Source organism: Anolis carolinensis, chromosome 2 (genome assembly GCF_035594765.1).
Source record: "Anolis carolinensis isolate JA03-04 chromosome 2, rAnoCar3.1.pri, whole genome shotgun sequence".
NCBI lineage: Eukaryota > Metazoa > Chordata > Lepidosauria > Squamata > Dactyloidae > Anolis > Anolis carolinensis.
Genome location: NC_085842.1, coordinates 190,599,334 through 190,617,460, shown reverse-complemented (window position 1 = coordinate 190,617,460; position 18,127 = coordinate 190,599,334). Strand labels below are relative to the sequence as shown.

The window sequence follows — 18,127 nt, the reverse complement described above, 5'->3', positions numbered from 1 at the left end:
CACCTGGCCACTCTAAACGAATTCAAGTCCCCAGGGCCAGATCAGCTACATCCAAGAGTATTGAAGGAACTAGCGGAAGTTATTTCAGAACCACTGGCAATCATCTTCGAGAGTTCTTGGAGAACAGGAGAAGTCCCAGCAGATTGGAGGAGGGCGAATGTGGTCCCTATCTTCAAGAAGGGAAAAAAGAACGACCCAAACAATTACCGTCCGGTCAGCCTCACATCAATACCAGGCAAGATTCTGGAAAAGATCATTAAGGAAGTGGTCTGCAAACACTTAGAAACAAATGCGGTCATTGCTAATAGTCAACACGGATTTACCAAAAACAAGTCATGCCAGACTAATCTGATCTCTTTTTTCGATAGAGTTACGAGTTGGGTCGATACAGGGAATGCCGTGGATGTAGCATATCTAGATTTCAGTAAGGCCTTCGACAAAGTCCCCCACGACCTTCTGGCAAACAAACTAGTAAAATGTGGGCTAGACAAAACTACGGTTAGGTGGATCTGTAATTGGCTAAGCGAACGAACCCAAAGGGTGCTCACCAATGCGTCGTCTTCATCATGGAAAGAAGTGACAAGTGGAGTGCCGCAGGGCTCCGTCCTGGGCCCGGTTCTGTTCAACATCTTTATTAACGACTTAGACGAAGGGTTAGAAGGCACGATCATCAAGTTTGCAGATGACACCAAACTCGGAGGGATAGCTAACACTCCAGAAGACAGGAGCAGAATTCAAAACGATCTTGACAGACTAGAGAGATGGGCCGAAACTAACAAAATGAAGTTCAACAGGGACAAATGCAAGATACTTCACTTCGGCAGAAAAAATGGAAATCAAAGATACAGAATGGGGGACGCCTGGCTTGACAGCAGTGTGTGCGAAAAAGATCTTGGAGTCCTCGTGGACAACAAGTTAAACATGAGCCTACAATGTGATGCGGCAGCTAAAAAAGCCAATGGGATTTTGGCCTGCATCAATAGGGGAATAACGTCTAGATCCAGGGAAGTCATGCTCCCCCTCTATTCTGCCTTGGTCAGACCACACCTGGAATACTGTGTCCAGTTTTGGGCACCGCAGATGAAGGGAGATGCTGACAAGCTGGAAAGCGTCCAGAGGAGGGCAACTAAAATGATTAAGGGTCTGGAGAACAAGCCCTATGAGGAGAGGCTTAAAGAGCTGGGCATGTTTAGCCTGCAGAAGAGAAGGCTGAGAGGAGACATGATAGCCATGTACAAATATGTGAGGGGAAGTCATAGGGAGGAGGGAGCAAGCTTATTTTCTGCTGCCCTGCAGACTAGGACACGGAACAATGGCTTCAAACTACAGGAAAGGAGATTCCACCTGAACATCAGGAAGAACTTCCTCACTGTGAGGGCTGTTCGGCAGTGGAACTCTCTCCCCCGGGCCGTGGTGGAGGCTCCTTCTTTGGAGGCTTTTAAGCAGAGGCTGGATGGCCATCTGTCGGGGGTGCTTTGAATGCGATTTCCTGCTTCTTAGCGGGGGGTTGGACTAGATGGCCCTTGAGGTCTCTTCCAACTCTACTATTCTATGATTCTATGATTCTACTTTTTCTGTCAAATTTGTTGTATAACATGATGTTTTGGTGCTTAATTTGTAAAATCATAACCTATTTTGATGTTTAATAGGCTTTTCCTTAATCTCTCCTTATTATTCAACATATTCGCTTATCCAACATTCTGCTGGCCCGTTTATGTTGGATAAGTGAGACTCTACTGTACATCTAAAAAAAATAAATCTCTTCAAATTTTTTAAAAACAGCAGGTGCAGATATTTACCATACTCCTCCACAGTAAAAGAATGAAAGGTTTTGGTTCCTGACTTCTTCTCCGCAATGATTTGGTAGTCCCCCAGGATTGGTTCAGAAATTAATTGACATGATGACTGGACAATTGACATCTCAGATGTTACATTTAGCCATTGAAATATTAGGTTGCCCCGGGGATCCTGTAAAGGAATAACAAAGATGAGTTCGGACAGGGAGCAAAGACATTCAGAAGAACATAGATTAATGATTACCAGCTGGTTGTTCCAGGTTACATCTATTTGTTTCTCAGGCAACATCTACGCTGCCATATAATCCAGTTTCTGAGTCTAGGTTATCTGCTTTGAACTGAATCATATGATAGTGTGCTCATTTTAATCTAGTTTAAAGTAGATAATCCAGATTCAGAAGCTGGATCATATGACAGTGTAGATTTAGCCTCAGTTATCAACAAGAGCAGAAACAATAAAATAAAATAGCCTCCTACATTACTGATAAACCTTTCTAATATTTTGGAGGCCATCACCAGAGAACAAAGGTGGCAAACTCTGTTTAGAACAAGGTCTACAATGCAATAATATTATCCAAATATTGTTGTTTTTTTTTAAAAAAAAGGGGACTTGAAAGCAATCTGAAGCATTTTCTCTGCTGCAGTAACTTTACATATGGCACTCAATACTTGTTGAATCCTCATATGCTGATCATCCATATGGAATTTTATCCACCTCATAAGGCATTAATGAATTCTTTGGCAAGTGTTCTCTTTAGTAGCTATGAAATTGTAACACAGGCTTACGAGCCTTTAACTTTTGAGGATTCTTATTCACACTTGATTGAAACTAATTGTTCAATCCTAATTTTATTAGGATTCAAGAGGGTCGCACATGGAGTGGTGAGGGAGGAAGGGGACATCTGCCTAGCCAGCCAGATCAGCTGAATCAACCCTGGCGATCAATGGAGTGACAGATGTCACAGCCAGATCGCCCTCACATCCAACCTGAAAAAGATGGCCAGGTTACATCTGCTGACAGGTTTCTCAAGACACAATTAGAAACAAGTCAGGTCTGAGTTTCTTCGAGGTCCTCTCCATGCATCAATTGCATGCTTCTGGAACATGGCTGCTCGGAATTGTGGGAGTTGAAGTCCAAAACACCTGGAGGGCCAAAGTTTTGCCCATGCCTGCTTTAAAGCAAAAGTCGGATGGCCACCTGTTGACTGTATGGATCCTAGAGTGGGGCTTTCTCCCATACTAGGATCCTATGACTCCTTAGGAAACCTCTTGGGTTTTTTTAGCAGTTCAAATACATGCAAATGTGAGTAGATCAATAGCTACTGCTCTGGCAGGAAGGTAATGGTGATCCATGCAATCATGCTGGCCACATGACCTTGGAGGTGTCTATGGACAACGCTGGCTCTTCAGCTTAGAAATGGAGATGAGCACCAACACACAGAGTTGGACACGACTAGACTTAATATCAAGGGAAAACCTTTACCTTTTACTTATACAGTAGAATCTCACTTATCCAACACTCGCTTATCCAACGTTCTGGATTATCCAACGCATTTTTGTAGTCAATGTTTTCAATATATTGTGATATTTTGGTGCTAAATTCGTAAATACAGTAATTACTACATAACATTACTGCGTATTGAACTACATTTTCTGTCAAATTTGTTGTATAACGTGATGTTTTGGTGCTGAATTTGTAAAATCACAACCTAATTTGATGTTTAATAGGCTTTTCCTTAATGCCTCCTTGTTATCCAACATATTCGCTTATCCAACGTTCTGCCGGCCTGTTTATGTTGGATAAGTGAGACTCTACTGTATTTATTTATTCTGTATGTCACAGAATAAATAAATACAGTAGCAACAATTTAGAAAATGCTGTTAAAAGCTGTGTAATATTGATTATAGTATTAGCATTATTGTATATTTTGTATATTATTGTATTGTATATTATTGTATATACTATATTTTATTTTTGATATTACTATTAATTTATACTGTATACCACTTTCTCACTCTTAAAATATTCCAAAGCAGACTATAAGCATTAAAATAGAATTAAACCTACAAAGGAATCATTAAAACAAATTTAAAAGACATGAAGCATTACACAACACAGATTAACGGTACAAGACACATAAATGCAAACAAGATATTTATTTTTATTTCATTAATACACATATCTATATCTTCCAACTTTATTATTCTGTTCTGGATACAACAAATTGAGTGATTCTTCTTTAACAAGAAGCCTATTATTTTTGCTATTTAATATCTCCATGGCTCTCTTCTTCCACTCTCACTGCATTTGGGAGCGGGGGATGGGGGTGGGGATACTGTTTGTGCTTACACTTGAAAATTACCTAGGGCCGGCCTTGAGTATATGCATTTTCAGCATTGCTTAATTTTCGTGGTTTTTATTTGAATGGCACACTCTATGCAATTATGAGACATAATGAGTTCAGACATGCTAAATGACATCATCAGAGGCCTTTCCTTGTGTCATCAATCTTTTAACACCACTGGGATCCACCCCATGACTGTGGAACGACTTGCTGGTAGATCAGCTGTTGGAATTTAAGACACAAGTGAAGCCCTGTCTTTTCTAGCAGGTCTACCAAGACAGTTTCGATGACAAATTTTAAATTTCAATTCTAAGTTTTATGTGTTGTCGAAGGTTTTCATGGCTGGGGCAAAACCTTTCCAATGCTAATTTGGGTGATTAACTGAAACATTAATGCTGGCTTCCCAGTGACACTCTTGCCACACCCTGGACTCTACACAGATATATATTTTTTCCTTTCCTTGCCTAGTTTATCCATGCCTCACAGCCTCTGAGGATGCCTGCCATAGATGTGGGCGAAACGTCAGGAGAGAATACTTCTGGAACATGGCCACACAGCCATACAACAACCCAATTCTTAGTTTTGTTCTGTGTATTTTAATATGTATTAAATGTTTTAGTAGGTGTATGTTACAGAGTGTTTTAAATGATAATGTGTTTTGATTATGTGTTTTAGTAATGTTGTAATCTGCCTTGAGCTGTGAGGAGAGGTGGGTAAGAAATAAAATAATAATAATAATAATGATAATAATAATAATGACTTCACAAATCCCTAGGCCTCTGATTAAGATATTGAAATGTCTTGATCTAACTTGGTAAATCTACCTCTAGAGTGATTTCTGCCCAAAAATGCAGTGATATGACCAGCTTCAAGAACTTTTGAGTGACAACTGATCAATCACAGGATTCTATAGTACAGGAACATGGCAGTTAAAGTGAGATCACAGTGCTAAAACTGCGCAGTGTGAAAGCACTCCTAGTCAGTGGAGCGTGAAGGCCCCCCCAGGTCAAATCTATATACACATAATAAAAGTGAAAATCTGTATATGTGTATGTGGCATGGGTGTCCGCTCACACAGACAGCCTCTGGCACCCACAAACAGGCTATAGTTCCCAGTGCTGTCCACCAAGTCGCTCCCTCCCAGAACACTGCGGGTTACAGTGAGCACATCCCAGCATTCCTTTCTCTCGCCATTTGCATGACCCGCCCACTGCCTCCCTCTTGACCCTTTCCTACTCTTCCCTATGGCACACAGCAAACAGAAGAATTGATCAGCAACTGAACACACTGGAGAAGTTTGGGGAGAATTCACAATGATTTATAGGAGTTGTAGGGACTGGTATGTATAGTTCACCTGCACCAACGATGGACCTGGAATTAACTTGCCACACAGAACCAACATGGCCTAATTTGCATACAGGTGGGGTTTGGGGGTGATTGACCTTGACATCCAGGAGTTATAGTTCACCCGTATTCAGAGGACACTGAACTCATCTGATGATGGATCTGGACCAAACTTGGCAGCTGTAATTCACCCCTTATCCAGAGAACATTGAACCCAGCAGATGACAGATCTGGACCAAACTTGGCACACAGACCCAACATGGCCAACTGGGAATACTGGGGGAGTTTTGGGAGGACTGACGCAAGATTTTTTTGGGAATTGTAGTTCACCCACATCCTTATGCATTTTCTAATGGAGCCTTCATAAAAAACAACAGGAAAGACTGAGTTTTTTCTAAGAAATAGCATAATATATGACCAAACTGATATTACATAACATCCAAAAACAAACAATACCCTTTTCAAATAACCCAGGCATCGCCAGGTACCCAAGCTAGTTATTAATAAACTTTAGATGAGCCATGGCAGAGGAAGCCATGGAGAGCGAGAGCCCAGAGACCTCGGTATCCGCGGCATGGTTTTGCTATCCGCAGTCTGAATTTCACTATCCATGACTGCCTTGTATTGCTCTATTTCATCAGCATGAGTTGCTTCACCATCAGATACATAACAAAATGTATATATAAAACAAAAACAGAGATCCTCTTACCTGAATGGTAATCGAAGAATACTAGAAGAGATGAATGAGAAAGAAGTATTACAACTTGGAGAATGCTTTATTTTTTTAAATGTTGACAACTTTAAAGAACTACACCTTCAAATTCCTAATGGGCTGATCTTTGAATGGGGTTGATTTCTGATACTTGATGAAAACTGCACTGTCTGAACATAAGTCTCAATGGTGGAGAACTAAAAGGTGAGGAGGGAGCCTTTTGCTGACAATAATAACAATTAAAAGCAAGCAACACTTGCATTTTCAGCCTGAATACTGCTGTATAAGGGCTGAATAGGAAGGAGCAAAATAATGCAAAAATATACTTCATGTCAGCAATCAATAATACATAATTATATTTTCTGTGGACATTTGCAGATGAAGAAAATACAGATGATAGCAATTGGGAAACACTGCATAGGTCATCCATCTTTTATTCCTGAAATATGAAAAATGAAGAGTTTTTGGTGGAGGGTGACAGTGTTTTCATAAAAATCAGAGCAGGGGGGGGGCATTTTTTTGGTCTAATTCAGTACTGCCATTGCATGTAGACCTTCACGTACAGCTTTGGGTTTTGATTTGTTTTCTGGATTGCTTGATTTCCTGACAGTATTTTGTGCAAATAAATAGATAACGTTCCAATTCTATTTATTGATCCATTAATCTGTAGTTGTAACTGGGGCAAATTGACCAGGTGATTCCAAAAATATAAATATAACGAGAAGCCATGTTTTATACTAGCTTTGTTTAAGACTTTTTAAATATTAGCAGATACTGGCTTATATTCAAATCAGTTATATTTCTATGATGTTGTAACCACCATATAGGAAGTGTAATTGGACTTTTTCCTTTTCTAGATTTCTGAATGAATGAATGAATAATAATAATAATAATAATAATAATAATAATAATAATAATAATAATAATCAACAAAGACATTTGAGAAAATTCTTCCTCCTTTTCATATACTTACAGTTTCAGGAACTGGTGTGAAGTTTGTGTCCAAAGCAACAACTCGGTAGAGCACTGGAGGGAGAAGACAAGATTATGAGAGAAATTTACTTATTTCCCACAATAAAAAGCAAGTTCTTGCAGGTTTATAATTCAGGAAAATCAACACCCCAGGAGGAAAAAACAAGACATAGTAGATGCTCATTGATTGAGATATTTTTGTTCAAATTTTGGTTCTGGCATACATTTAGAGTTACCTCACATTACCATTTCTATACACAACAAATCTGCAAAGTTGATTTGAGTTTTTAAATGCCCACGTTTTCCCCACTCCCTGTAGGCATCTGACCTCTTGAATCACCTGTCTAATACTCCATTATGTTGTTCTACAAGAACGGAAAAAGGAATGTCAGTGGACAGCAAAAGAGATTTAAAGATGGGCTGAAAGCTAACCTTAAAAAATGTGGAATAAACACCGAGAATGGGCTCTCAAGAACTGGCCCCAGAACAGTGCTGTGGATTTTGAAGAGGCATGGGTAGAGGAAAAAAAGAGAAACTTGTTAAGATGAAAGTGTGTTAAGCTAACTGTTGCTGTGACCGCCTTCCATCCCTGCAAAAGGCCATGCAGATCTAGAATAGGTTGGTGGGTCATTTGCAGACCCACTGCCAATACTCAACCTCCAGAAGATGATTATACTCAGCCACAAGTGATAGCGTATGATGAAAAAAATGTTGTCCTATAAACGGAACCTGGTGACATGCCTTCTAAGCCATAAAATGTCTCAAGGTCAGCCTCACCACTTATTATCTGCATGTGACTAATGTGACTGTCACCCATGACCTGGGGGCTTAGTTGACCCTTGAATATCCGAATAGCTCTCTGGGAGGTGAGATGAGATTGGGAAAATGCCACAAGCATGCCAACCATTCCTTTTTGCAACAGAGTTAAAGAGAAGACTCAAATGGTTTCTGCTTCAATGTGCCCATAAAGGAAGATGTATATTGAAAATTTGTTGTCAGACTTCATAAACACCTGGAGCGAAATATGCAATTGTCTTAATTAAATATCCATGTAGATGAGGGATAGTGAATGGCATAAATAAGGCTTGGAAGTGCAGGAATGTAATTTCTAGTTCCTTTCTTCGACCAAAATTAAACATTTTTGGGATGGGTGGGGGTTAGCGGGTTATATGAGGCAAATTGTTCAAACTACAGCAATTTGGTGGTTACTTTTTTTTCCCCCATGTCAGGAGCAACTTGAGAAACTGCAAGTTGCTTCTGGTGTGAGAAAATTGGCCATCTGCAAGGACGTTGCCCAGGGGACGCCCGGATGTGTGATGTTTTACTATCCAGTGAGAGGCTTCCCTCATGTCACTGCATGGGGAGCTGGAGCTGACAAATGGGAGCTCACCCCGCTCCCTGGATTTGAACCACCAACATTTCGGTCAGCAGTTCAGCTGGCACAAGGGTTTAATCTGTTGTGTCATCAGGGGTTCTGGTAACTTGGATGATTTTGAATTATTTGGTTAATATTATTAACTCTCATTGGGATTTTTATGTGGTGTGTGACTCAGGATCTGGGGGCAACCTCAGGCTGCAGCACACATTTTTCACATCTCTGATTTGAGTGTTTCTTCTCTTCTTTCATTTCATACCATAGCTCCAAGGAAAGACCAGTGGGATGATTTACCATCAGTCTCATTCCCCTCAAGTGAACATGAAAAGAAAAGCAGACAAGTTAGGAGTGGCTGTAATAGTTTGCCTTTGCCTGAGCCTATTGGGAAGGACAATATTACTCCCCTTTCTCTTCACTCGCCCTGCTGAGCTAATGGAGTGCAGTCTGCCATTGCACTTCGAAGGCAATTTGTACCAACTGAAGAAAACAGAGAACAAAGGGGAAAGGGGAAGAAGGGAAGAAATTGGGAAACAGCTGAAAAAACGAGACAACAGTCTTCAGAGCCAGTCCAACAATGAGGCAAATTAAGCGGTCGCTTTGGGCGCCAAACATACAGGGGCACAGTCGAGACTGCTTTTTCTGTTGATTTGCTGTAAAACATGATGTTTTGGTGTTTAATTTATAAAATCTTAATGTAATTTGATGTTTAATAGGCTTTTCCTTAATCCGTCCTTATTATCCAACATTTTCGCTTATCCAACGCTTTTATTTTTCAGTGATTGTTTTTTTTTGGGGGGGGGGGGTGCCAAAATTCTGTTCGCCTACACTTAAAAAATACCTAGGGCCGGCTCTGATAGTCTTGCCAAATCAGGATTGCTATGGAGGAAAAACTCTTAGGAGGAGGACTGAGCATCCAGGTGCTAGCCTCTTCCCCTCAGGAGGCAATTTTCCACCCCAAAATTTACCATGTAAAAGTAATCGCCCCATTGTTCAGATAACAATCTTGGGCTGCTTCTGGATCCAGCTTTCTACACTAGAATAACAGAATGACCAGTGTATACTTCAAGGATATTCATCATAAGCCTCCATGTGCTCAAATGCTGCTGTGGACATGAAAGAGATGTGAGCCTTACTGACCTTTCTCTCCTGGTTTGTAGATAGGTTTATCAGTCTGGATGAAAACCACATTGCCTGTGTTCTGAATGGCCACAGACCTTCGCTCTGTTTCATTAAGAGTGTTGCCTTTGAAGGAGATTGTGATGAAAGCCAGAGGGCTGATTCTGGCATTAGGGATCTAGGAGGAGATCAAATCATTACATGGTAAGTCTCTTGTATTCTCTTCTTTGCGCTTTCTTTGTACTTAGCGCAAAGGATTACAGTTTTTACATTTAGATTACGGATCTCTTCACACTTACCTTTTTTTTGGCAGCAAAAAAGGCGTTTTTCCAGTTCAGTCACGGAGCCCAATGGCTCCCGTCACACGCCAGAGAACTACTTCCGGGGTGACTCTGTGGCTGAACTGGAGCAAATACCCTGCTGCCACTGAAAAAGAAAGATCGGTCGAGCCGCCACAAAGAGTCTTCTTCCCATGTGATGAGGCCGGGAGAAGGGGGGGAGGGGAACCATAACGGAGCAGGACATGGGATGATACATGTGATAAGGTAGTACATTATACACATACATTACAGACAGTCACCAAATTACTAATAAGATAGGTTTTGCAGATTTGTTCTTAAGCTGAATTTGTATGTACAGTGTTCCCCTGCTACTTCGCGGTTCGCTTTTCGTGGACTTGTTGTTTTGCGGGTTTTCTCAGATGTGGGCCCCAGCTGAGGGGTGTGGCCTGGCCTGTCCTGTCCTCCTCAGCCACCCACAGGCAGTGCCAGTAGGCCCGGCCTGCACCTCAAAAAACCCCAGGCTGGGGCGAGGCCTCTTTCCTCCCCTGCCTCGGCTGGATCCCTGAGGGCCCCATTCTGGACAGTGTCACTTCACATGGTGCTGTCCCTGCTGCCGTTCCGTGTGTGCGGAGCGGCAGTGGTGATGGGGCGCGTGCATATGGAACAACACCAGCGGCGGCACCCCGCCTCCAAGTCCATGCACAAAGCCCTCCACAGCTTGATGGCCACAGCTTAATACAGTAGGTACTGTACATTAAAAGAGGGAGGAAGGGAGTGAGGGAGGCTTTACAGTATTTATTAAAATTAAAATAGTGCCGCTACTTCGTGGATTTTCACTTATCGCACGGAACACCTATAACAAAACACCCGCGATAATTGAGGAAACACTGTACACTGGAACATGTAAATTTTTAAAGTGTAACTCCAGCCAAAAATCTAACCTATATCCATAATAAAAGTGAAAACCCATATGTGTGTATGTGGCACAGGTGTCCACTCACACAGACAGCCTCTGGCCTCCACAAACAGGCTACACTTCTCACTCCGGAAAAACCAGCAAGTCACTCCTTTGCACTGACATTGCAGTTACAGCGAGCACCATGAACATGTAGGTCAAACCCTGCCAATGTCCTCCCCAAGCACTATGGCCCACCACCCAAGGAATGCTTTCATTTGGGGACCATTTCATCCTAGATTTTGGTTTTTTCCCCACCACAGGCAGGTACCCCAGGGTTCTCCATTGCTGTGAAATTTGCATGACCCCGCCTACTGCCCTTCCCTTTCAAATCTGTCTGCATAACAAACAGAGCAGAACTGAGCTGCAACTACATTTACTGGAGGAGTTTGGGGGATTGACGCCACATGGTGGAAGTTGTAGTTCACCCTGCACCAAGTCAGACCACTTTGACTCCTACTGGGGAATGTAGAGGAGTTATAGTTCACCTACACCCACAACACCACGAACCCAAACAATCATGGGTCTGGACCAAACTTGCCATGCATACCTGATATGCCCAGATTTCAATACCGGGGGGTTTACAGGGCAATTGGCCTGGACATTTGGAAGTCGTAGGTACTGGAATTTATAGTTCACCTGCAATGAATGACCACTCTGAACCCCGCCGATGATGGACCAGGACCAAACTTGCCACACAGAGCCCCCATAACCAATAGAACATATTGGACAAGTTTGGGGAAAAGGGAGTTATAGTTCACCTGCATCCAGAGAAACAGTGACCCCCACTGACAATGGACCAGGACCACATTTTGCACAGAGAATCCTCATGACCAATTGAACATACTGCCGGTGTTTTTGGAAATGGGCCTTTATTTTGGGAGTTGTACTTCACCTGCAACCAAAGACCACTGAACCCAGCCAATGACAGATATGGACCAAACTTGGCACACAGACTGAACATTGCCTGCTGTGGATACTGACAGATGTTTTTGGGCAATTGTCCCGGGACTCTGGGAGTTGTAGTCATTCACCCCCATCCAAAGAGTACTGCACCCAGGCGATAACCAGCCAATGACAGATCTGGACCACACTTGCTTCACAGGCCCCAAAATGGCCAACTTTTCATACTGGCAGGGTTTGGGGAGGATTAAGCCACGATGCTGGGAATTGTAGTTCACCCACTCCAAAAGAATACATAACATTGAAAGACAAAGAATACCATTCTCAAATGACCCGGGCACCGCCGGGTCCCCAAGCTAGTATATAATATATATGAGCTTTGGATAACATAGCAAACCCCTGTGGTGTTTGTTTTGCTGTTTGTGCCCTGGTTCAGAAGATTTCATCTCACTTTCTGTCTCTGTAATAATTGGATTTTGAAAAAAAAAATGGTTTGTTGTGGAAACAAGGATTGGTGAGAAACATTCACTGGATACACTTTCCCCCATGATAACACTTCCAGGAGTGAATTTTCCTTCCTGGGGTAGATTTCTTTCACTTCCTGTTGTCTCACTCCCACTCTTTTGTCCCGTTTGTAAGCCGGATATTTTTAACATATGCCTGTATGGTCAAGTAATCGTCTAGCAAAATGTAGAATCATAGAATCATAGAGTTGGAAAAGATCACATGGAACATCTAATCCAACCCCCTGCCATGCAGGAAAAGCAAATCAAAGCACCCCCAAACAGATGGCCATCCACTCTTGTTCTAACTTCTTCTCCACTGTATATGTAACTAGTATTACATAAAGAATCCTCTACCCCAAGTAACTCTACTATGATTTTTTCTTCTGTGCAGGAGGCACAATGGCTAAGTAAAGTATGATTTACAAGCTGGTAAAAACCCATCTTAATGGTTCCTGTTTCAAGAACCCGTAAGGTAGCCTTTGATCATAGCCTCTCGGTATATGTGATAATAAGACTAATCTGATTTCAAGGCTTTATTGTAAAGATTGTCAAATGCACATGAAGTGCTTTGCATATATAATGTTCTTAATATTCATGTGCACATAGTATTCATATCTATGAAACACTTTAGATCAGGCATGGGCAAACCTTCTAACTTGAGCGGGATTGGTGGGCCAGGAGAAAGGGGGTTCTCCTCAAGCCCCCTCCCTGCCTTCCTCCCCCACTTCCTCTTCTCTTTTGGAGGCAGATAGTGAAGAAAATATGAGAAATGTTTGGATCCCATAAGGCCTTGGTCAGTATGAGATGTTGGACAGGAAAGAAAAAGTGTATCAATTAAATCCCATATTACCTACTCCTGATATAATCCAAGAATCCTAGAACTGGAAGAGCCCCTAAGGGCCATCCAGTCCAACTCCCTGACCTGCAGGAAGGCACAATCAAAGCACTCCCGATAGACAGCCTCTGCAGAAAAGTCTCCAGAGAAGGAGGCTCCACCACACTCCTGATAGACAGCCTCTGTGAAAAAGCCTCCAGTATGATCTCCAGGTAGGAGTCAGAAATAATTCTTCCTGAAACTCTGGAAAACTATTCTAGTCAGTCAAAGTTGTGAACCTCACCTCCTCCAAGGTGAACTAAACCACCTAAACTGGGCTCTACAGGCCAATGGATACTCCACCACAGACATCAGAAGAGCTGTAAGGCCAAGAATAAGCCATGACAGTAAAGACAAAGATTCACCCGGAGGAAAGGTGTTTTCACCATACATCAAGGGAACCACTGACCGCATAGGCAAACTGATGAAGAAGCACAACCTACAAACTATCTACAGACCCATGAAGAAAAACCAACAAATGCTACGGTCAGCGAAGGACAAGAGGGATCCTCTCTCCTCTGCAGGAGTCTACCGGATACCATGCAGCTGTATACATAGGGACCACCAAACGCAGCGCCCAAACAAGAGTCAAAGAACATGAAAGGCACTGCAGACTAATTCAACCAGAGAAATCAGCCATAGCAGAGCACTTGATGAACCAGCCTGGACACAGTATATTATTTGAGAACACAGTAATGCTGGACCACTCCAACAACTATCATGTCAGACTACACAGAGAAGCCACTGAAATCTGGCTACCAGTATTAAAAAACTCTAAAACCAAAACAGTAGATGGGAACCAAAACTCTGAGGGCAGAGGACAGCTAATGACTGAACAAAGGATGCCCCCCAGGCAAGAGACAAAACCTTTCCAATGCTAATTAGGGTGATTAACTGAAACATTAATGCTGGCTTCCCAGTGACAAAGGACTCTTGCCACACCCTGGACTCTACACAGATATATATTCTTTCCTTTCCTTACTTAGTTTATCCATACCTCACAACCTCTGAGGATGCCTGCCATAGATGTGGGTGAAACGCCAGGAGAGAATACTTCTGGAACATGGCCACACAGCCCGAAAGACATACAACAACCCAAAGTTGACAATACTGGCATTTAACTGTAATTTTGAAAATAGCATAGATATTTAATTTTGTTTTAATATATTTGTAGATATTAAATTGTATTGAAATGCTTTAAATGTAAGCAACTTTTGGTCTCTTTTGTGGAGAGAAAAAGTGGGGTATAAATAAATAAATATTACTACTACTAATAATAATACTGGAATAGATGGATTTGAAGCATGCTAAGCTTCCTGGTGGCACAGTGCGTTAAAGCGCTGAGCTGCTGAACTTGCAGACCAAAAGGTGCCAGGTTCAAAACCTGGGAGCGGAATGAGTGCCCACTGTTAGCCCTAGCTCCTGCCAACCTAGCAGTTCGAAAACATGCAAATATGAGTAGATCAATAGGTCCCTCCGGCGGGAAGGTAACAGCACTCCATGCAGTCATGCCAGCCACATGACCTTGGAGGTGTCTACGGACAAGGCCGGCTCTTCGGCTTAGAAATGGAGATGACCACCAACCCCCAGAGTCGGTCACGACTGGACTTAACGTCAGGGGAAAACCTTTACCTTTACCTAAGCATGATTACATTGGATTGCTGTGAGTTTTTCGGGTTGTATCGCTATTTTCGAATAGCATTCTCTCCTGACGTTCTCACGAATAGCATTCTCACCTGTGGCTGGCATCTTCAGAAGTCTGAGGCTACTGGAACATGGCCATACAGCCCCAAAAAACTCACAGAAATCCAGTGATTCCAGCCATGAAAGTCTTAGACAACATTATTACATTTTTTGTTGCTCCTTCCCAGTCTTCTTGGTCTACTTTCATTTGCTATCCTACAATTTCACAGTGCTTTTTTGTTTCCTTCTTTTTCTCCATTTACACTTCTTTCCGAGTATCCTAAATCTGAGTCTTACCTGAAAGGTGCTGCACTTGAAAAAATTCTGCTTTCTCACTTGCTCTTTCAAAATGGTGACGTTTTGTCCTTGGTACTCCAGAAGAACATTCAGGTTCACAGACTCATTGAGGTTGACAAGTTGCACACATGCTGTATTTGGGGAGGTGCTCTGCAAGACTGAAGGCACTATTAGGAGATATTGCCTGTGAAATCCCAGAAGATAGTATTAGTGCCTATCAACAAAAACAAATCACGGCATGGAAAAAGTAAGCCTTCTTGAATGGAAAGGCTGGTTTCAGATCCATCGAAAAAGTGACCCCATAAATGAATAATCTTTGATTAACTCGATCGGAAGATCCACAAAGTTATTATTAGCTATAAGACTTCACTATTTGTACACAAATGGCAGCAGTGCCATTTCCCTTATTTCCCTTCATATCCCTTATTTCCAACCTTTCAGTAGATGGGCTATTTGGACAAAAAGAGAGCTTTAGCAGTGGATGCTGCCATGTCACACTCTATAAATGAGAAAAGCCGGGCTCCTTGCTCTTATCTATGGCCTGTTTGTGTAACACACATTAATATAAACAAAACTTATAAGAATTACTCTTTCTGTTATTTATACTTGATATGATGACTTGATTCTGACCTATTTCCCCAAATGTTAGAAGAAGCTGATATAATAAAATAATCATTAAAAATGTAAAAAAAAAGTATTGCATCTTACAGCTCATTTCCTTCAGTCGCACTACAATGCAAGATAAAGATGCCAAGGAAGACTTTCAGCCACAACATAGTTCCTCTGAAGGATTTGAGAAGGAACAGAGCTGGACGTTTTTTGTTAGGGAGGTTTGGTTATTGCCTGATTTAACAGCCCTTGGATATGACTTCTATTAGCTACCAAAATGGAGAATAAGCTAGCTCTGCCTCATTCTTCTTTCCCTGTCTCTTCACTTTTAGAGACTGGCAAATTTATAATCTCAGCAAAGGATGACTTCATCCCCATGTCCATCCCCTGAGAACCTCCAGAGCCTATCAGAACATTAAAAAAAACCTCTCTCTGCCACCCAATTATGACTAGCTATGACTGCCTTGATATCTTTAACAGGTTAGCAGGTTGCAAGAACAGGTTGGACCATACTTCTAAACATAACGCAAGAAAACCAGAAAATGCAGGAAAAATCAAACCAAAAATGGCAGAACAATCCTGTCAGACTAGTTTAATTTCAGCGGCTGCTGCCTCCCCACAGCTCTGGAAAAATTGATAGGAGTTTATGGAAGACTGAATTAGAACAAAAACCAATTTGACAAATTGTCCTTTTCAGAACTCCTAGCAAACAAAGCCTGATTGCATTTTTCAACTTTGCTTGTTCCTTTGGCTTGGCTGAGAATGCCCTGAATAACTTGGAAGTGACATCTCAGTAGATTAAATAGTACTATTGACAAAAAATATCTGAAAACAGTGATATTAAACAAATAGAAAGAAGAGCACTCAGTGCAAACATTTGTTTTTGCTCATTTGTTTCTGCAATTTGTTCCACTACATTAAATGGATTATTTCTAAAGTGAAGACTGAATATGTAAATTAAAATATAAATTATAAATAAATTATAATATATTTGGCATCCATCTTCAGTAATATGCATATTTTAAAGATTTTGCAACAAGGTTTTTATTTATTTATTTATTTATTTATTTACAGCATTTATATTCCGCCCTTCTCACCCCGAAGGGGACTCAGGGTGGATCACATTACACATATAGGCAAACATTCAATGCCTTTTAACATAGAACAAAGACAAGACAAACACAGGCTCCGAGTGGGCCTCGAACTCATGACCTTCTGGTCAAAGTGATTCATTGCAGCTGGTTGCAGTTGGCTTGCTCTCCAGCCTGCGCCACAGCCCAGACCTAGGTTATAAGTTTATTATAGTAAATCAAATTGTTAGATTTTCCCAACAAGTTGGATATAATAAGGCTTTTAGTAACTTCTGAGGGGGGGCAGTGGGTTAAACTGCTGAGCTGCTGATTTTGCTGATCGAAAGGTTGGCGGTTCGAATCCAGGGAGAGGAGTGTGCTCCCACTCTTAGCCCCAGCTTCTGCCAAGCTAAGTAAAAAGGTAAAGATTTCCCCTGACATTAGGTCTAGTTGTGTCCGACTCTGGGGGTTGGTGCTCATCTCCATTTCTAAGCCGAAGAGCCGACATTGTCCGTAAACACATCCAAGGTCATGTGGCCGGCATGACTGCATGGAGCGCCGTTACCTTCCTGCCAGAGCGGTACCTATTGATCTACTCACATTGGCATGTTTTCGAACTGCTAGATTGGCAGAAGCTGGGGCTAACAGTAGGCGCTCATTCCGCTCCCCAGATTCGAACCTGTAACCCTTTGGTTCGCAAGTTCAGCAGCTCAGCGTTTTAACACACCTGGGGCCAACCTAGCAGCAAGCTCACCTGTCTAAATATTAACTCATCAATGTTGTTGGTTGAATGTCATGAGGAATTTCCTCTTAGACTTTCCCTTCAGATGGATTTCTACTGAGTTGTGTTACATCCGGGAGGGACAGCTTGTACCTGCAATCTTTGGCTTCACAATTTTCTATATATAGATATAAAATCTAAAGAAAGATCTACTTTAGCCGAGAATTGTATTGCTAGGTAAGAAAAACTTACATTAAGTTGTATTAGCATAATACATTGTCATAATATTTTAACATGCATTAATCATGGAATCATAGAGTTGGAAGAGACCATAAGGGTCCAAGCAGTCCAACCCACTGTCATGCAGGAACATAGAATCAAAGAACCCACAAAACATCTATCAGTTGTCTATGGGAAAATTGATGCAACTACCCTGACAGAGTCTTCAGCAAGCTCACCTGTCCAAATATTAACTCATCAGTTTTGTTCGTTGAACACCTTGAGGGATTTCCCCTTGGACTTTCCCTTCAGACAGTTCCTGACAAACATTTTTGTTCTCCGCATTCTT

At 41.8% G+C, this 18,127-nt stretch overlaps 1 protein-coding gene across 1 annotated transcript in view; it reads right to left on the bottom strand.

Moving 5' to 3' along the window:
• Positions 1-16,374, bottom strand: part of LOC100558851 (ovostatin) — an 85,378-nt gene extending 69,004 nt beyond the window's left edge. The window contains exons 1-6 of the mRNA XM_062971381.1: positions 15,868-16,374; positions 15,160-15,343; positions 9,682-9,838; positions 7,171-7,223; positions 6,195-6,215; positions 1,800-1,968 (exon numbers count right to left, since the gene is read on the bottom strand). Coding sequence (XP_062827451.1) covers positions 1,800-1,968; positions 6,195-6,215; positions 7,171-7,223; positions 9,682-9,838; positions 15,160-15,343; positions 15,868-15,935 — 652 coding nt within the window. The 5' untranslated portion in view covers positions 15,936-16,374. The remainder of the gene's footprint in view (positions 1-1,799; positions 1,969-6,194; positions 6,216-7,170; positions 7,224-9,681; positions 9,839-15,159; positions 15,344-15,867) is intronic.
• Positions 16,375-18,127: the final 1,753 nt, after the last annotated feature.